The sequence below is a fragment of the Homarus americanus genome, unplaced genomic scaffold, assembly GCF_018991925.1.
Source record: "Homarus americanus isolate GMGI-L3 unplaced genomic scaffold, GMGI_Hamer_2.0 scaffold1024, whole genome shotgun sequence".
Lineage (NCBI taxonomy): Eukaryota > Metazoa > Arthropoda > Malacostraca > Decapoda > Nephropidae > Homarus > Homarus americanus.
The window spans coordinates 158,894-180,913 of NW_024715228.1; the positions used below are offsets into that span (position 1 = coordinate 158,894).

The 22,020-nt window shown below is 37.4% G+C and overlaps 1 protein-coding gene across 1 annotated transcript; it reads right to left on the reverse strand.

Annotated features, from left to right (window-relative positions):
• Positions 1–3,570: 3,570 nt before the first annotated feature.
• LOC121855029 lies at positions 3,571–21,767 on the reverse strand. Its single transcript, XM_042349864.1, has 6 exons — positions 21,643–21,767; positions 18,770–18,931; positions 14,226–14,293; positions 9,105–9,731; positions 8,432–8,519; positions 3,571–4,430 (listed from the first exon to the last, which is right to left on the reverse strand). The coding sequence occupies exons 1-6, from the start codon at positions 21,674–21,676 to the stop codon at positions 4,297–4,299; spliced, it is 1,113 nt and encodes a 370-aa protein (XP_042205798.1). The 5' UTR covers positions 21,677–21,767; the 3' UTR covers positions 3,571–4,296.
• Between the last annotated feature and the right edge of the window lie 253 nt (positions 21,768–22,020).

The following is a 22,020-nucleotide window of genomic DNA, read 5'->3' on the forward strand; positions in this document are numbered from 1 at the left end:
CCCTTCATGATATATCATTCAGAGAACCCAAGGGCTTTTAAACATGTCAGCAAGCACACACTGCCAATAATAAGAAAGCATGGATGACGCTAGCACTGTTTGTGGATTGATTCCTGAGTTGTTTCATTCCACGAGCCAAGGAGTATTGTCTGCAACAAAGGGGTTGCGTTCAAGATTTTATTAATTTTAGATAATGCTCCGGGACACCCACCACACCTGGACGACTTGCACCCTGATGTTAAGGTAGTCTACATTCCATCTAACACTACCTTTATCATCCAACCCATGGATCAAGGTGCTATTGCTGCTTTTAAAGCGTATTATTTACTTACAACCTTCGCTCAGGCTGTTGCTGCTACTGAAGGTGAGAAAACGCTAAGAGAGTTTTGGAAGGACTACAACATTTTGCAATGTACAAAGAACATAGCTGCAGCATGGGATGAGGCTACAGGTCAGTGCATAAATGGAAAAGGAAAAAGGTCATGAAAAGATATGTGAACAGTTTCAAAGGATTTAATGAAGATGAAGCAATTTCTGAGATTAATAACAAGATAGTGCAGATGGGTAAACAGCTGGAGTTAGAAATTGATAATGAAGATGTTGAGCAGTTGGTGGAAAGTGTAGCAGAAGAGCTAAGTAACGAGGATCTTACTGAACTGGATGCACAGAAAATTGCAGAGGAAGAAGAGACACAAAATATAGAAGAAGAACCTGCACCCCCTAAAAAGTTTTCAGTGAAACTAATGGCAGAGGCATTTGCTACTATTAATAAGGGGGTGCAAATGTTTGAAGAAATGGATCAAAATGTTGAGCGTTTTGCAAAAGTTGACAGACTGATCCAAGATGCACTTACTTGCTTGCTACAGGGAGATTTTCAATGAAAAGAAAAGGCAAACTGTGCAGTCTAAATTGGACATATATTTTAAGAAGTCCCCCACTGCTGCCTCTTCACCCCCTAAAGATGTTCCAATACCTTCAACAAACAAGTATGTTAGCCTGTCTGAAGAAAGCGAAATTGATGACCCACCCAGCCCTGTCTCTGCCTCTGCTTCATCCAATTAATGTAGTCTCCATATTTAATTAAAAATTATTGAGGCCCTGTGTGCATTCAGCTGACTGCATTAAAGGTAAGTTCACAGTAACACTTTATTCATTTTTCATTAATGATTACCTTTACTGTACTGTATTTTATTTTAGAATTTCTATGTACAGTGTTATTTTTCGACTTACCACCAACTCGATTTATGACCTGGTCGACGGGACAGAACCCCTTTGTAAGTCGAGAAGAGACTGTATATGTGTGTATGTATGTATAAACAGTGGTCCCTCAGTTAACGAAATTTTGGTTAACGAATTACCTTCCATAAGAATCTTTTATATATATATATATATATATATATATATATATATATATATATATATATATATATATATATATATATATATATATATATATATATATATATATATATATATATATATATATATATATATATATCACTGTATATGATATATATGCTGATAACCACAAGGAAAGAAGAAAACATATAATTCACATTCAGGGTGAGTACAGATATAGGCGTATGACCTTACTAATCTTTATCAGGTATATATAACATATACTTGGGAATATATATATATATATATATATATATATATATATATATATATATATATATATATATATATATATATATATATATATATATATGGTCCCTTGGTTAACAAACACAATTCATTCCAGTGTACAATAAAGGTGTACAGTACTGTAGAGCTGTAAGAAAAAGTGTGAACACTGCTGACAGTGCATGAGAAAGGTAGAGTGGAGAGTCAATTAACTGAGCTGAGACAACTGGTTGGTTGGTGGGCCTGGCAGCATCCAGATGGGGGTGCTGGCTGGTGTACAAACATCTAGTGCTTCTTTGTTGATATTTTTTCTCCACAGGTTTTAAGGCACCTAATACCTTGCTTCTTACTTTACATTTTCTTTTAGCACGGTTAATCTTGGTTCTATCACTTTTGTGTGTGTTTGAGGGCATTGTGGAAAAAATCAAACAAAAATTACACAACACACCCGGCAGGAACCAAGACTGCTTGAAGTGTCGGACGTAACTCAAGCATCTGTGACCGCAGGATTCGTGCCATGTAAAAAAGCAGCGGAAATTTAGGATGATGTAATAAAGTACGGTACTAGAGGTTGAGTGTGGGATCTTATTTTGTATAGAGAACGTATCTCTAATTAAATAATGGAGGTCAATGGAAAAATGAGGGTCAATTTGTGAAATACAAATTTATGAGAGCCTTTTCAGGCATTTAACTCATAAATTGGGGTCTGCCTGTATAGTACTTCTTACAATGGTACCATACATCTGATTGTATGTACAGTCGACCCTCATTAAAACGGACTAATTGGGGGGGGGGAAGGGTGTCTGTTTTAGCTGATTGTCTGAATTAACCGATTTAGGGGTTAATATTGCATAATATTGCATTATATTTCAAAGAAAATGCAGTGAGTTTGTCCTTAGCCTTGCATATGTCCGAAACTGTTTGCTTTTTAACACCATACTTGTCACAAACTCAAGCCACCGAAGCACCAGCCTCTAACTTCCTTATAAGTTCCAGTTTCTGGTTCACAGAAAGGGTCACATACTGTACTTCCTCTTCAGCGTATTACTCCCCCCTTGAAGACATGATGTAAAATACAAGGCTGAAAGATCCCTAATCACTGAAATATCAACGAAAATTGCAGGGCAACACAACACTGATACTCGAATATGGCGCTAAGTCAACAATGACTGGCGGTCTGGCGCGTGCGCGCCATCTATCGGACAATCCCAGAACCAGAAATTTGATACGGACAGTCCCTCGCTTAGTTCAGATTTCGTCCAAATTATCCGAAATCCGGATTAAAGGGGTCCGAATTAACGAGGGTCGACTGTACAGTTGCCTCCACATGAGCATACTACGGTCTGGGTGTGTGTGTGAAACCACATGTATGAGATGTGGCAACGCAGCGCCGTAGCCATGGCCGTGAAACGGTGGATTACTATTTCCTGGTTCCCGGTAGTTCAGTCCTCGTCGCTCGGTCATAGCTGCACAACAATGTTACTACTGTACATAACACATATTACAAGGTTTTTTATCTATTAATCTCCTTTTTGTTTTATCTTATCATAAACAGGGTACAGTAATTTCACTGTTTCACACCCATTCATTCAGTCCTGACTATGGCGCTGTGTTGCCACATCTCATACCCGAGCCCTCACACACTTCCAGGCTGTGTTACGTTCATGTTGAGGCAACTTTAAGTATGTCTGCAGATACATACATTACACCTGTGTTGAACCTGTTCACTGCCATGTGCTTGCTAACACTCTTACCTAATTTACCTGCCAAACATTTATTCTAGATGCCTTACCAGATAGTTTTTACTATGGTTTTCCCTCTCCACATATGGCTTAAAATTTTTATCTGATTTACCCATCACTTTATACAACCCATAAGAAAAGGTTATAGGTCCTATACAGTACTGTTAATAGGAGAGTAAATAATGCCAAAGAAGACAACCACTGAAGGATAAACCCTTTACTTCACCCATAGACATACAGTATGTTTATGTGTATTCTGTATACAGAATAACCCAATTTACTGCATTAGTATAGCAAATTTAGCATTAAGTACAATGAAAATAATCATAATATGCAAAAAAACACGATGTTGCATATTCAAATATTCCAAAGCAAAAATAGTATCCAATACATATGATTAAAATACAGGCATAGTTGCCTCCTATTATAATGGGCACAGTGGCTAGCGTGTTTTGTGAGATGTGGCACCACCGCCCACTAGACAAAATATAGCAGCCAATGACGTTTTACTTGATAATTAATCTATATTAAAACTATAACCATGCAGGAAATGCATGCATTCACAGATAGAGGAAGGACTGCTTATGTAGCATGCTTGGTCTGGTTACTATAGCAAATAGTTGTCTATTCTGCTAGGTTTACAATGATATAAACAAAGTGGTGCCACAACTCACAAAACATGCCAGCCACTGTACCCATTATAAATGGAGGCAACTGTAACTAGAATAGATTAAAAGTATTTGAGTACCGTAGTTGGACAGTTACACAATTGTATAACAAACAAGTATGAAGATATGTCAAGATTTTATTTTAAAATATTTTACTTTAAGCTCAAATGGAGTCAAACCAGTTCCCATCATATATCACAAAATTATGTATATCACAGTAGAATGGAAAGTTATTTGTTAAGGTTAATGCTTTCTAGTTCTTAAAGGTGATTCATAGCCATGGCTATGTGTTGCTCGATATTGGCCATGGCGTTCTTTATAGTCTGTTCTGTTACACTTCCGCAGTCACTCCTAGTTTCATTGGCATCTGACTCTTGTTTAGAAGAGAGGGGGTCTGAAAAAAATAATGGATTGATCCTAAAATCCTATTCATAATGAAGCCTGAATCAAGGAAACTGAGGTAAATATGGACTGTAGTCCATTTAAAATACATAAAATCATTTCATTACAAACACTTAAGTCTTGTAGCTATACAGATCATACCCTGTTGATTCATTAAAATATGTGCAATGCCAAGGCCTGAATAGTCAAATCCTACTTGAGCAAGTTCAATCCTATTCTGAAAATTCTCCAGAACTTCTTATTCCACTTACATCAGTTCACACTGGAGGAGAAAATAAGTAAACAGCTCATTATGACCCTGGGAGAAAGTCAGGGATATTACTGTAGGTGGAGGAGTTAGCTCAGACTTAACAGGTTACTTGATTGCTCTCACTGAATGACCCAATCCAGCATCAACTACCTAGATGGATATCTGAAAATGATTGGAAGACACAAAACTAACTAATTAAAGAATTAATTCCAACCACTAATGTCAAGGGTCCCTAGTTTCAACCCTTAGACTCAGGTGGTAATACCTGTACAGGTGTCATCTGAGCCAGGCATAAGTTATAATTGAAAGCTGAAAGACCACAGTTCTCTCTAATGGTTTCACACAGCACTGATGCACATTATGTTCTCAGAAGCGAGTACTGTATTGGGAGCAGATTGTCAGAGCTAAAGGTTCATAAAAGCCCGGGCCCTGACAGCGTGCATCCCAGAGTGCAAAGAGAGTTGTGCAATGACCTTGCCGAGCCCCTTAAAATCCCGTTCTGCAGAAGCATGGAGAAGTAAAAGATCACCAGGGACTGGAAAATGGCATACGTGAGACCTATACAGACCTATACATTAGTAACATGAGTGCTAATCAAACTAAGAACTGTAGCCATGAATTGAGGTTCCAGCTCAGGAGGATACTTGTTGATCTTTCAATAGCACTTAAGTTCACCACTGAACAATACAAATACTGTACTGTAAAAAGGTAATACTGTACAATCTGAAAATGTATTTTTAAATTAAAAATTTTGTAACATATCTGATAGAAGCTACCAACCATCAAGGCAGTCAAAACATCAAGTTTGGTGTTAGTAAAAGTATTAACACATATTATCGCTCAGAACTGACACTCAATTCACCCTCCCTTAAGCCTTTCCAGTAATATCCACACCTCCAACCATTTCTTCATTTTCAAATTCCACACTTTCTCTTCCAACTGTACACCTTTGTTGTATATAATTGTTGAGAATAATTTTTTTTTTTATTATTTTCTACATACAGTATTACATGAGAATAAGTGGGGAGAAATTGGACAATCAGGCAACTGGTTCCATGACTGTGTGGTGTGAGTGATGAAATCACTTGTCATCACATGAAAGAAAAGTACAGTTATTGTATGTTATATGGTGATTATAGGAAAATGATGACACATTGAAAGCTTATTTGTAGACTTAACATTGTGAAAGTTAAAGAATACTGTAATGAAATAGATTAGTAAAATACGTTAGCATACTTGTACAGGGTATTTTTTTCTTATAGATTAAGGGGGTTTTGCCCATAAATCAAAGCATGTTACAGGGGGTCCCTGACTTACGAACGCCCACCGACGTGAACGAGGTTAAACTTTAAATTTACAGTATTTTATTATCCGATGACTTATTTTTTACTTTCATTTACTGTATTTTGTCATTCTATTTCTTCTTTTCTCTTAAATTAAGTGATTTTAGATGTATATAAAGACTTTGGCTATGATAAAGTGGGATTTTAAACATTGTTCTGTAAGTACAGTATGCACATAGTATGTGTTTCGACTTAAGAACGTCCTCAGTAATGGAATCTGTTCATAACCCGGGGAACCCTTGTACAGTATAAATTTAGTTTTCTCTTAAATTTTTATAAATTAAATCCTTGTAAATCAGGGTTTACCTGCATTATAATGCACAACAATACAAGTACAGTCGACCCTCGTTAATTCGGACTAATAGGGGGGGAGAGGGTGTCCGTTTTAGCCGATTGTCCAAATTAACCGATTTAGGGGTTAATATTGCATTATATTTCAAAGTCATTGTTTTCGTCACGATTTTATCCCACTTTCCACTGTAATACGTACGTAATTTCAGCAAACATATTACATTTCCGTGAATGTATTATATCAAGCACAGTATGAATAGAATATCATTGTAATGTAACAGTATTTTAACCGAAAACTAGTAAAAAACCGAATAACATCTCAAGAACATCGGAAGCTAAGGTAAAGTCTTTTGTTTTCGTCATGTATTTTATCCTATTTTACATTGAAATACATCACGTTTCAGCAAAACTACTATTTATTTCCGAGAATATATTCATTCAGGCGCTGTTTAGGTAAAATATACTTGTGATGTAACAGTTTTTTAACTGAAAACGATTCGAAAAACACGTACCCTCTAGCCCTGTTCAAGGAGAGGACTGGGAGAAGCTGTTTGGTGCTGCAGATGATGACAAGGAAAATGATTTGGATGGATTTTAATGAAAATATTCAGAAATATGGTATCGTAGTATTTATTCAAGTCAATTAGGATAGAATATTATTGTAATACAACAGTTTTTTCACTGAAAACCAATTGAAAAGCGATTACGATAACATCTTTTGAACGAAAGAAAGCGAGTCATTGTTTTCGTCACGATTTTATCCCACTTTCCACTGTAATACATACGTCATTTCAGCAAAAATATTACATTTCCGTGAATGCATTATATCAAGCGCAGTATGGATAGAATACCATTGTAATATAACAGTATTTTAACCAAAAACTATTAAAAAAACGAGTAACTTCTCTTGAACATCGGAAGGTTAGGTAAAATCTTTTGTTTTCGTCATGTATTTTATCCTATTTTACATTAAAATACATCACGTTTCAGCAAAACTACTATTTATTTCCGAGAATATATTCATTCAGGCACAGTTAAGGTAAAATATACATGTGCTGCAACAGTTTTTTAACTGAAAATGATTCGAAAAACACGTGTACCGTCTAGCTGATTGATACTCAACAGCTGGTGGTGCGTCATGCGTCGTTATAAACAATAGGAGGTTGAAGTAGATTACCGGGTGTTATATTAAGTGTGAAATATCAAAAAGGTTTTTATTACCGGTATTTTTTGTAGACCAATGAGAACTGTGATACCGTATATGATATGATAAGTTAGCCTGTGCTAAGAACTTCAACATAGACTACTGAAAACACGTTGTAAGGTAATTTAGCCTATTGTAAGTTGGTGAGCTTCATTTGCTGAAGGAACTGCACAACTTTTCATTACTAACTGGTACATATTTTACGTTTCCATTGTTTACTGGCAGTAAATGGTAAATATTTTTCATGTCTGAAGCTAAAAGTTGCATCCCCCCCCTCACACTAGTGGTGATGTTACATTTAACCAAAAAGACGCTGGTGTTTTATCCCAGCAGTGGGTGGACCAGCATTTTAGCTTAAGGTCCGCGTTGGTAATATTCCTACAAATCTAAAAAAAAAAAAAAAAAAAAAAAAAAAAAAAAAAAAAAAAAAAAAAAATCGTTCATATTTTGTCCGAATCATCCGAAATCCGGATTAAAGGGGTCCGAATTAACGAGGGTCGACTGTACAGGTGTTGTCTTGAGCATAATTTTTTTTAATAAATAAAAAAATGTTTAAAAGAGTACTGTAATCTGTTCCTGCAGCTTTATCATTTAGGGAAGGTCTAATATACAGTATAAGAATATTTGCATGGAGATTTAAGAGAAACTTAGAACAGGAAAGCTCAAGAATAAAGAGATACATAGAGAGAGTGTAGCCACAGTCTTGGAGAGTGAAAACCAGAACTGTCCCTCTATACATACTATATGTATATACAATACTCCTGAGATCTTTCACACCTCCAACTCACGGTTACCCATCTAATTAAATCATCCATAACATCTACACAGACAGCATCTCTAACCCTCTACAATAATTACAAAACTTCACATACAGTACTACAGTAAAATGTTAATGTAACAAGTACCTGTGAGGTGCTCAAGTTCCTTAGCTGGCATATTATTTAAGCGACCCAACTGTTGTTGTACTATTACTCCCACATGGTAGCTCTTGCTCTGTGAAGATACCAATAATAATAAAATAAAAGAATGAGAAATTGTATAACACCCTGTAGTAACAATTATATCAAATTCTAGAACTGGATTTCAATGACAATTTACCAATTACTATTACTACTGTACAATCATTCTTATGAATATCCCAGTTGGTGAAAGATTTTAGTCATTTCTTTTTTAACTATAGTACAGTAACTGGAATTACATGACCAACTCTTACCATCTAATAAAGTACAGTAATGTAGAACGAACTGATGTTCCAGTACAACTCATAATACAGTATTGCTTTTAATTTACAGGACCTGGAAAATCAGCCTAATTTAGGTAAATAAATAACCCCATACAAAAACAAGAAAGCCAATACTGTACATGGAAATAATTTCTTAATACTGTATGTACTGTATACAGTATTGTACATATATTTTTTTTAAGATATTCATTAAAGTGTTCCATTTTATTATATACCATACTTGGTGTGAGTACAGTATCTGAAAATTAAAATTATACAATATTAGCTACTATTATTTCTAGAATTATAGGTTATTCTTTAATGATACAAAAAGGACACTGTACTCTTGTTCTCACCTTTGATCCACAAGGAATGAAAGGCACAAGGTTTTCTTTCTCTTCCTTCTTTTGACTTAAAAGTTCATCCCGAAGCTGTGATGTTAAGGTGGGCTGTGCGTAACTTGAATCTGACACATGAATTGTTGTAATACGTGGAGGAACCTTCTTTTCCTTAATTATTTTGTGCGACTGTCGAGAACTCCGATGAGGAAGTTTTCCTTGTAATTTATAACTCTTTCTCAGCAGTGATTCATCTGAGGAACTACTGGTAGCACTGGATTTCTCTCCGTTTCTGTAACTCCTTTTCTTGGAAGAACTATTGCTGGAATGTTTAGACATGCATCCTCCTCTTTGACTGTTTATTGCCCCCATAGAAGATGCAAGATGTAGATTTTTAGTGATCTGTTCTTGCCCTTCCCCTTTTCTTGAATCACTGCAACCTATTAGAGGGATTTGAGATGTGTTCCTTTCTATATACCCAGAACTTGTTTCAAGTGTATCATTACTGGATAGTAAATTTTTACTAGACAGTTGTTGCGATCTCTTGTGACGGCTTTGCTGTTGCTGTGATTCTGGAATGGATTTCTGCATTTTGGGGTTTTTTATTGTTTCTTCTTTTGACTGCCGATGATGACCTCTGGATCTCTAGAAAAAAGTTTGATTTTTTTTTAAAGCTGCAGTTTAAGTTTGAAGGCTTGAGGCACATATTATGTATGCTACTGGTGCCGTGAACTACAGTAATAGGCTATCCATATGTGTCAACAGAAATTAACCCTTTCACAGCGTGTCACGAGCTTGCCATTTTATTCTGGCTTCCGCCAGACGATTTTATTCAGCTTACGGTAACCTCCCGCTGTGAAAGGGTTAAGCAAACATCATACTTTTTCTGTTAAGAGAAGATGGGGTGAGTTCAGATGGGTCTGGGGTGACTTTGGACAACAGAGTTAATTCCCTGGCTGTACCTGTTTCAGCCTGTCCAGACAATCTGGGGGTTGGTTCAAACGTAAATGAAACAGAAAAAAAAGCCAAAATCTGCAGCAACAAAATTACATATACTGTACTGTACAGTCAAAAGAGAATGGAAAAGTTTTCAAGAAAACTGTAATGTATAATGTGAAAATAACACGCTATTTGGTTCTGTTATGGGCTCATTTTTAAGAGCTAGCAAAATAAAACTTACCACCATTTTCCAGACTTTTTTTTTCTAACTAGAAAATTTATGTTTATCTGCCTTATACACTTATTTAACTAAACTGTATACAGTAACACTACTTTGAGTGCAACTAAACAGTATTCAGAAAGGAAAGAAATTTAACTATGAAACCCTAAAAATATCATACTTAACCTATTACAGTCGGCCCTTAACATATGCTGGTTTATAATACACAGATTTGCAAATACGCGGATTGCCCCGCCGGAGGAATATTCCGTACATTGAAGTACATTCAACTCGCGCGCGGCACCGAACACGGGACACTGCCCGCTCCTGCAACCTCACACACACACACATAGCTCTCCCTCACTCAGTCAGTCTCGCTGTAACCACGCTTGTGTTGACATCAGCATTGTAGTTGCAAAAATATATTTCCGTGAATGTATTATATCAAGCACAGTATGAATAGAATATCACTAATATAAGAGTATTTTAACCGAAAACTACTAAAAAAACGAGTAACATATCTTGAACATCGGAAGGCTAGGTAAAGTCTTTTGTTTTCATGTAGTTTATCCTAATTTACATTGAAATGCATTACGTTTCAGCAAAACTACTATTTATTTCTGAGAATATGGAAATGTAATATTTTGGTGAAATGACGTACGTATTACAGTGGAAAGTGACGAAAGCAATGACCCGCTTTCTTTCGTTCAAAAGATGTTACCGTAATCGCTTTTCGAATGGTTTTCAGTTAAAAAACTGTTGTATTACAATAATATTCTATCCTAATTCACTTGTGATGCAACAGTTTTTTTTAACTGAAAACCATTCGAAAAGCGATTACGGTAACATCTTTTGAACGAAAGAAAGCGAAAGTCATTGTTTTCGTCACTTTCCACTGTAATACGTACGTCATTTCAGCAAAAATATTACATTTCCGTGAATGTAGTATATCAAGCACAGTATGAATATAATATCATTGTAATATAACAGTATTTTAACCGAAAACTATTAAAAAAACGAGTAACATCTCTTGAACATTGGAAGGTTAGGTAAAGTCTTTTGTTTTCGTCATGTATTTTATCCTATTTTACATTGAAATACATCACGTTTCAGCAAAACTACTATTTATTTCTGAGAATATATTCATTCAGGCACAGTTTAGGTAAAATATACATGTGCTGTAACATTTTTTTAATTGAAAACGGTTCGAAAAACACGTACCCTCTAGCCCTGTTCAAGGAGAAGACTGGGAGGAGCTGTTTGGTGCTTAAGACGATGACAAGGAAAATAATTTTGATGGATTTTAATGAAAATATTCAGAAAGACCCTGGCACTGTCAAGGAAAGTGGCTGCTGAAGGCTTCCGGGACATGGCAGAGGACGAGATTAGGGAGCTAATTGAAGCGCGCGACACTGAGCTGACCGAGGAGGATCTACAGGAGTTAGTAGACTCAGGCAAGGAAGAGGAAGCGAAAGGGAAAGAGGATGAGGAAGAGCACCAAGAAATAAAGTTGGAGAAGTTGGGGGAGATGACCAGGAATATTGAGGCACTGAAAAACCTGACCTATAGTATGGACCCCTCCATGGTGCGTGCCCTGAAATTCATGCGAGGGATGGATGGCGTTTTCGCTCCATACAAAAACATCATGGAAGAAATGAAAGAAAGAGACGACAACTCCCCATCACCATGTTCTTTGATCACCGAAGGAGAGATTTAACACCATCAATCACTGGCGGCAGTGAGGAAGCAGCTGAATCCACCGTCGCCCCCACTTCACCACTCGTTATGGAATTGAGTGACGATGAGCCCGATGACCCCCGTCCTGTCGCCGAGGATAGGTACTGTACAGTAAAGTGAAATTTTTATCTCTTTTTTTTTAATAGCTTTTCTTGCTATGTTTATTGTTTGTAAAAATGCACAGCACAGTACAGTTCAGTACTGTACATAGGAAGTGGAGGTGCAGTTATTCACAAAACATTTGTGTTCGTTGTCGGCAGTAGTGACGGGGAGGAGGCAGAGGGGGTGGAGGAGGCAGAGGAGGTGGAGGAGAGGAGGGAGCGGAGGGAGCAAGTTGGGAGGAGTGGTGACCTTGGACGCGGGAGCAGGGACGAGTGGAGATGCCAGCCAGTACATTACGGGTGTATTAATTGTTTTTATAGCTATTTTTGCATTTTAATATTAAATACTGTATTGTACATTACGTTTCAACAAAACTACCATTTATTTCTGAGAACATGGAAATGTAATATTTTTGCTGAAATGATGTATGTATTACAGTGAAAAGTGGGATAAAATTGTGACGAAAGCAATGACTTTCTCTTTCTTTCGTTCAAAAGATGTTACCGTAATCGCTTTTCGAATGGTTTTCAGTTGTGGGATTATAAGGCTAATGATAGGATAGAATATTATTGTAATACAGTACGAGTACAACAGTTTTTTAACTGAAAACCATTCGAAAAGCGATTACGGTAAAATCTTTTGAATAACGAAAGAAAGCGAAAGTCATTGTTTTCGTCTTTCCACTGTAATATGTACGTCATTCCAGCAAAAATATTATATTTCCATGTTTATTTCTGAGAATATCTATATTCATTCAGTCACAGTTAAGGTAAAATATACTTGTGATGTAATATTTTAATGAAAATACCAGGTATTTAGAAATACGGTATCGTAGTTTTCTTTTGTTTCAAATTTAATTAACAAAGATTGATGTTTCAAATGTAATGAACAAAAATTTATGTGCAGTATCTATAAATAAACTTTAAAAAATGAATACTTTATGTTTCACATCGTCCTGTGCATACCATACCATGCATTTGGCTACTTGGGCTTGCTATGATGACGCAAGAGATCTGCCCTAGCAACTGTACCGACACTCACAGCTGGTGGTGCGTCGTTTCCATTGTTTACTGGTAGTTACTGGTAAACATTTTTCAACCTAAAGAAACTATTACCCGTTTACAGGTCGACCCCCAATTTTTTGCCAAATAATTTGGTCTTAAAAACTTGAACTACACACAGGTATATAAGGTAAATAAGGATATGGGGGGACCAGGGTTTTTTTTGGGGGGCAGCACATATATGCGGATTTTTAACATCCATGGGTATCTCTGTTACGTAACCCCCGCGTATGTTAAGGGCCGACTGTACTGATCTGTGACCAGCAATTTACATTAGCACCAAATACCATGTGCTCCATCTTATCTAAATGGGGTTCTTATAAATACATGACGCAGAAGTATCTTGTTCACCAACCTCACACATTTCATCCCCATGCTCCAAGTCACTTATGAGCTGTCTGAAGTCACCTCAAGTTGAAGACAATTTTCACATACTGCACCTCCAGTAAGGTTACATCTGAGGGGTTCAGAATCATAACCTGCTGTATACTACAGTTAGGGCAACATTTTGTTACCAAGAAAACTGCTTGCTGTAATTGTCTACCAGCTGTCACCTCTTCAACCTTTCTTTCAGAATTTTTTTCCTAAATCACCCTATCTTATGGTATATATATGACACTAACTTTATTATGTTTAGTTAAATTCATTTCAATATTTCTTTACCATATTATCTTTCTCTACATCTATAGCAATGTGTGGTGGCTGAGTGGATACAGCTCATGCTTCCTGTCTTAGGTGTCAACAGTTTGACACTGGGCACTTCCAGTCCACTAAGCTGCAAATGGCTGCCTGACGTTAACATTTGGGGAAGTAAAGACAGTTGTTTATCCTGCAACTTAAATTGTTGTCATTATATTTTTTTTTAATCTTAGTACAGTATAATCAAATTTTATCAGCATTCAGCAAATAAGTACAGTAGTAACATTTATTCAACCATGTATAACCAAATCCATGTTGGATGAAACCCAGCTGTATGGTACTTGTTTTAGATGTGTGTGTATGTATGTGTGAGTATCATGTTGAAGGAACCTGGGAAAAAGATTATAACTGTATCTGTAATGATCAATGTTTACAACTTACCTGTGATGCTCCAGTTGGCTTGCGGTGAATTAATACACTCGTGTCCTTTTGCTTCTTTTGAATGGATTCTGAAGGACAGAAAGGAAACTGAGGTACAGATGTGTATCATTATTATCATCCAGTACAAACTGACACATGGTGTAAAATGTTGGAACACCATTAAGTTTAATTTTCTTACTGCATTAAAAAATACGTACAACACTTTTGATTATCAGTATGATTATTTTAAGAAATAAGTAAATTACATGTACAGTAGGGGGCAGTGAAATTTTGCTCAAAGCTGCACTCTTCAGGCATTGTTCCTTATACATATCTAAGACTCCATGCCAAATTTGAAGCTGATATGTCGAGGTTTAGTCTGCCGCATTTTCTACTGAAATTTTTAAATTTACCTACAGTACTAGCCAAACAGCCGCTGTGGCGGTGCAATGTTCTGTTCAGTGTTTATCAACTTTTTTTTCATATCTCTTATTTCATTTAAGTTGTCTTGTTGCAGATGAGTATGGTGCTATGTCTATATTGATTATCAGCCTTTTCTCATTTCATTTCTCAATGTTGTGTTACTGTACTGTAATGTAGGGGAGACCTGGGTAAGTTGGCGCACTTGAAATTATTCAAATAGTTACCGTTAAGCAGTTCACACCGCAGGATCACCACGTGCTTCCTCAGTGCATAGTTAAGGAGTGTGACGGATATCACCTGGCATGTAATTGTGTTATAAAAGTTCCCAAACGTGAGGTGCAGTTTCTCCTTGACCAGCGAGGTGATAGGAAGATGAAGATTGCAGGGGTTGACATGAAAGTGACGAAGATGTGGGACAGAGTGACGGCAAGAGAGAAGCATGATGCGGACAGAGTTAGGAGACAGCTTGAGCAAAAACATAGATATCTGGTAGCTGGAGATATTCCTTATGTTGAGGATAATTCAGATGATTCAAGAGATATTCCTCTCGTCAATACTGATGCTGATTTTGTCCCTGATCCAAGGGCTCTGACAGACACCAGTTCACAGAACCGGACAAGACTCCCTACACTGGCTGCCGCTTGTGACCGATACTTGATTAGTGATTATGCTGGAGCTGCCATTGCTACTGCCACCTTAACTGACTATGGCATTATCACAAAGGATGACAAGAGTCAGGTTATTGGACCACATAAGCTGCGGGATGCGAGACAAAAATACCGATTTAAGAGGCAAGAAATTGAGATGGCTAGTTTAGATAATTTGACGTCACTCTATTTTGATGGTAAGAAGACCGCCACTCGTGTGATGATAAAGAATGAGAAGACCGAGAAATGGAGTTCGAGGATGATGGTGAAAGATCATTATGTCATCATGGTTGAGCCTGGCAATGAATATCTCACACATGTGACTCCCAAGACTGGACACGGAAAGCAGATTGCCAAAACTATTCACGAGTTTCTGGTGGAGAAAAATCTAACCCAGCAGCCCATTGTGTGTGTTGGTTGTGATGGAACCAATGTAAATGTAGGATCAGAAAATGGAGTCATTCATCATCTTGAAATGTTACTTGGTCACCCGCTCCATTATTTCATATGTCAGCTTCACGGAAATGAGCTGCCTTTCCGCGCAGTTTTTTATCACTATGATGGTAAACCAAGTGGTCCTGAGCATTGGCGTGGTCCCATTGGAAAGCAGATCAAGGAGTCTTTGTCTGAGCTTCCAGTTGTCGCCTTCCAGCCAGTCAGTTTCCCTGATTTCCCTGTGTTTAATGATGAAGTGGAGAAAGATCTGTCCTGGGATCAGAAATACCTGTATAGGATTTGTAAAGGAGTTATCACAGGTGTTGTTGAAGATGACTTGGCTGCTATTGAGCCAGGTCCTCCCTGTGTGTCAAGGTGGAACACCTTATGGAGTAGAATCCTCAGGCTGTATGTAGCAACATCAAGACCCAGCCATGAGTTGAAAAGAATTGTCATTACAATAATAAAGTTCAGTGCTCCAATGTGGTTTTACATCAAGATACACCCTTACGTAACACACGGCTCAAGGAACGTATTCCAGTCCCTGCTATATATGAAACACCTGAATAGTGAGGAGGAGACGATAGTGAAGAAGGCTGTCCAGAGAAATGCATACTTCGCCCACACAGATCAACTTCTTCTTGGTATGTGTGCAGATGAGGACATGACTGTTAGAGAAAAATCTGTCTCAATGATAAGAAAAATTAGAGAGGAGAATCGGCAAAAGGAAGAATGCACTGGCAGATCTGAAGAGGGGGAGGAAGATTCTGATGCTGCTGTTGACGAGAATTTGTTAAACTATACTGATGAGGAGGGTAAAGATGGAGATGGGAATGAGGATGTGCCTCCTGTAGTCAACATGAGAAAGGTGGTGACTCCGAAACTAAAGTGGCAAGCAAAAAACTATCATTCCATGATTAACTGGAGGAATGAACTCAAGACTGAGCCTCCTTACATTGCTTCTCTGTCAAATCTACAGGTTAATGACATTCTTGAGACACCATTAGTGGTGCCCAAGTGGCCAAACAGCACTCAGGCGGTCGAGAGAGGCATAAAAGTGATGACTGAAGCTTGCACTGAAGTGACGGGATACGAATCGAGAGATGGATATATTAGGCAAAGATTATTGTCTAGGAAAATGATGCCAAGGTTCCGCACAAAAAAGAATTTCAATATGAACTTGTAATGATTTTCTATACGGTGTACCTGTAAAATAACATGTGAATTAAATCGATATCACCCATGTAAAATTTATCATTATCCTGGAAAACATTAAATGACACCTAATTTTTGGTATACACTAAAAGTTGACAAAAAGTCGTTCGCGATGCGGCAGGGTAAGTATGCATGAAATGGCATGAAATTTTGCACAGGTGTTTGTTACAGCCATACAAACGATGCCTGAAAAGTGCAGCCTGCAACTCAAATAAAAGTGTTTTTTCCCTGCCCCCTAATGTACAGTATACAGTAATTAAAGACCTCTAATGATTAACTGTAAACAATAAACTAATTTACAAATTAAAGTCAACATCCTATGGGGCACATAGAATATAATGGTTCAAGCTAATTACTATATACAGTGGTCCCTCGGTTAACGAGCGCCTCGGTTAACGAGATTTCGGTTAACGAGATTTCGGTTAACGAGTTACCTTCCATAAGATTCTTAACTTCGGTTAACGAGCAATCCCTCGATTAACGAGTTTCTTACGAGCCAACCTGAACATGATTTCGCTTGCATTTGGCGGTCCACCAGCTGTAGTATTAGTCAGCTAATACAATAATCGGTTCTAGGGCTTAAATTCCTTACCATTTTAGCAAATATCAAGAAGTTTATACTACTGTATTCAATAATTTTAAAATTTTAATATTAAATTTTTTACTCATTTTAACAATTATAATTGTTGAACATAATTGAAGGTAATGGAACTAGTTTTAAGCGTGCCATCCAGCCTCTCAACACACCATACAGGCGTCAGCCTTTGTGTCTTTTCAGTGGAGGTAACATCTTACTTGAGACTCTCCAACTAAATGCTGTTTTTCTGTTTTTGCAAGCAAATTATTGGTCATTTTGAAATTTATTTTACATATTGACAATATATAATGCAGTGCAGTGTTGATTTAAAGAAAATAATCTTGAATTGCACCAAGAGAACTAAAATTTTATGGGTGAAATGGTGCCATGGGGTGACTTCTCTTCTCCCTTCTCCACCCCCATTCTAATTCCCATCATCATCATCGAGGAGCCTTCTACATACACACCTCAAAGTAAGTGTACTTTTCTACCTTTTTTGTTGAATTTAGGCAATTTTCGGTGAGCTGGAACCAATTACCCAAAAACCCATTGAAACAATGGTTTCGGTTAACGAGTTTTTCGGTTAATGAGCAACCTTCTAGAACGGATTGTGCTCGTTAACCGAGGGACCACTGTACAGTGTTGTACACTACTGTACGTACAGTGATCCCTTGTGAACTGCAGGGGTTACATCAAAGAATTCTCCCGAGGTTGGCATGAGCTGGGTCTAATGAGGATAGAGGGATTAAGGGAAGAGACTCATAAAAGACTTAGCTACTAAGACTCGATAACATACAGCTCACGGTTTAAAATAGGTACAGGGTGTATGCATTACTGTATGTATAAACAATTTATTATTCTGTATAAAAATGTTTAGAGTACACTGTGCAGGTATCGGAAAAAAGTAAGGGAAATGTGTAATGGAGTAATCCCCCTTTTATGTTATGCACCTGGCCTCAACGCTCTTCCCCGGAGAAGAAAATAAAACTATGCATATTATGTTTATTCAGAACTATACAAGATCTTCAAACACAAATATGTGTGATTTCTATTTTTTTTAACATGAAATCATACTGTGTTATTTTTCCATCATTTAATAAATATCCAAATACCTAGTCAGATACTGTAGTAAGATGATATTCTGGCAGACAATAAAATGTGGCTGAATAGGCCAGATACTGGATATTCCTGGATATCTTGTCCATCCCTAATACTGTATATGTATACAGTATAACGCTATTAGAACTGTACCGTACTCCGATACTTACCTGGATGCGAACTGGTAAATGATGTCTGAGTATTTCCATGTGACTGTAAAGGTTTTGTATTTGTTTCAGCATCTATCAGTTGTGGCCTCTTTTGTTGATTCCTAACCTTTTCTTGTAAGGAGGCCAGTGCATCTTCTACAATATCCAAGGCAGCAGTCATGCCTGAAGATGTTTAATATGATTAATACATTATGATGAAACTATGATCAGCCTTTGCCACATCTGCAAATTCACTTTATGATCCCTTCTGTCTTCATTAAGAGTGTAAGCAGCTTGGTTACTTTTCAATAGTTTCAGTTTCCATTTCTCTATCTCTGTTGTTTTAGTCCTCTTCTGCTTTTGTGCTGAGTGGATCAAGGGGTATTGTACAGTAAATAACTCTCTAAGTACTACAGTGCTTCACCTTGCGGAGTTTCCCCCCCTGTCGGCCAACTCAAGTACTACACGTCTACCCTCTGTGGTGGAAACCAGCAACTCTCAAACCCGAGTGACAGGAGCACCTCCCATTCCATCTGGGAATTACCCTCAACAGTCATCCTAATTCTGTTGGTTGTAGCACTTGTGAGTACGTTAGCCCCCCACTATTATAATGTTCTTAGATCTTCCTTTTTCACACCTCAGTGACCCTGAGTTTTTACTGTTCCTTAATCAGTATCAATGTCCCCACAATAATGATACTAGTGTCATTCCCTTAGATGTGCTAGATCGTATGTTTTACACCCCATTTACCCATGGTTCTACAAAACTCACTGGGTTACACCAACCCCAACTGTAACTATTACTTTCCTGACTCTCCCGAGTTTAGTTCTAGTCTCCTACTACCTCATTCCTTCTCCTTGATTAGCCATAACATCAGCAGTATTCCCCTTCATCTAGATACCTTTTTAGATCAGTGTTTATCTTCTATTGCCCACAAATTTGATGTAGTACTTGGATTCTGTGAGACCAAACTCACTAACGATATTGACCATTTGTATAACATTCCTAATTATAATAGACACTGCGTCAACACGTCATGACACAGTGGTGGTGTCGCCCTATATGTTGATATCAAGTATAACACTACTGTAAGAGATGATTTAAAGGTTCAGGAGGAGTTCATGGAGAGTGTTTTCATTGAATTACGTAACGACACACGAAATATCCTAGCAGGGATAATCTACAGAAGACCCCACACTAATGTAAGGAATTTTCTTGATAAATTTTTGGAGCTTATTTCTATCATAAGTTCAGAGGAAAGACTGCTACATCACAGGAGATTTCAACCTTGATCTATTAAAATCAGAAACCGACACCTCAGTATTAGACCTTCTTGCTACCTGTCATTCTAAACTTTTCTTCAACACTATAACCAAACCCACTATAGTAACTGCCACCTCTGCCACTGTGATAGATCATATCTGGACTAGCAACACTCCTAACAACCTAGCAAGTGGAATTATTTATAACAATATCTCAGATCACTTCCCAGTTCTTGCCATGTATAAAACAGCCACAAGACCTGAAAGGTCTAGTAGTCTCAATTCAATACAGAGACTACTGCACCGACAACATGCTCCTTTTTGAAAACAACCTAATGAATGCTAACTGGGATCTTGTCTATGCCTACAACAACCCTAACGTGAACAGCAGTAACTTTTCTTGCATCTTTAATGCTTGCTTTGATAAATGCTTCCCCCTCAAGACTAAGTCAGTGAAAACTGTATCCATTTCCAAACCCTATATCACAAGCGAAATTAAGATAATGATAAAGGAAAAACACAAACTCCAAAGGAAATTTGCAAAAAGACCCATAACTTTCGGTGATGCTTACCGAAGTATCAGAAATAGAGTAACACAAGGAGTTAGAAATACCAGACGTAACTATTATACAAATAAGCTCCAGTCAGCATCAGGCGACAGTAAGAAAACCTGGAATGTCATAAATTCTATTCAGAACAGGAACATTCAGCCTTCGGCCCCCCACTCAGCTTTTATGATAAACGATTCAGTTATAACGGAACCCTGCCGCATTGCCAACCACTTCAATGAATATTTTATTAATGTTGGCAAAAATCTTGCAGAGCTTCCCTGATCACCATGAGGAATTTGGAGCCTACCTGCAAAACAAACAGCAAAATGAACTATTCTTATCCCCTGTCACAGCATTTGAGAAACTGATTTTCACCAAAAATAAATGTCATAATCATCTAAAACACCAAGAAAAGTAGCGAAAAAATATATTTTTCATGGGAAAAAAGTTAAAACTAAACTAGGTCTACATACTAGCCTAACCTAACAGGCGGCGTCCAATTTAGCTGGGGGGGGGGGGTGGGCTTCACTCACCGGACCCCCCAATGACGCCGTATTCCTTAGGTTGCGTGTCACCATAACATCAAATTTCCAACGGAAACATTATAGAAGAAATACTTTTTATTTAGTTTTCTCTACCTAACCATATATGACCCAATATTCAGATCCCTGGTGATATTTTTCCAACATTGACCCAACAAATAAATCACGAATATATGGTTTATTTTTGGAATGCCGCTCAATTGAAGTACCTGTAAAATATTTCGTTTCTGGAAGAGCTCTACAGTATTATATGGTAAGAGAAAAAAGGTGATGAGTGGTTAACGAGAAAATTACCATTTTATCGTTATCAAAGTTAACAACTATTGACTTTCTTACTAACTAATGTTCTTTGACAAACAGCAAATGCACAAAATATATTCATGAAAGCTATTGGAAAATTCTGAAGCTGTTTGCTCCCATCTGAAATTTTATCATTACGATATGTCAACAATGAAGTCACAAAAACATGTAAACATCCGATAGCCTAATCTAAAATACATATAACTGTATAGTTAAGCACCAGAATACAAAAGTATTACCTCTTCTATCTGAATAGGGAAGAATTTTGGCCATCACGTCACAAAAGGAACATAATTATAAGAGAGTGAAGGTGAACCACGTCAAGTAAACAAAGTTCAAAGCCCCGCCAACAACCCTCCCCAATGGTGCCCTCACCACACCTACTTCATTTGAAATACTGAAATCGGCAATAGTTTCTTCATATCTTCAATGGTAGAAATTTTCTTAAATATTCAATGACAGTAATATATATTTTGTTATTAAGAACCTACCGCATATCTAGAAGTGAAAAGTGATAGAGTAATGTTGGGAACATGACCAGCAAGGAATATCAAGAGGAAGTATCAGTTATAGTTGCATGCTTGTCTTTGAGATGGCGCTGGCGGTGGATATGACTC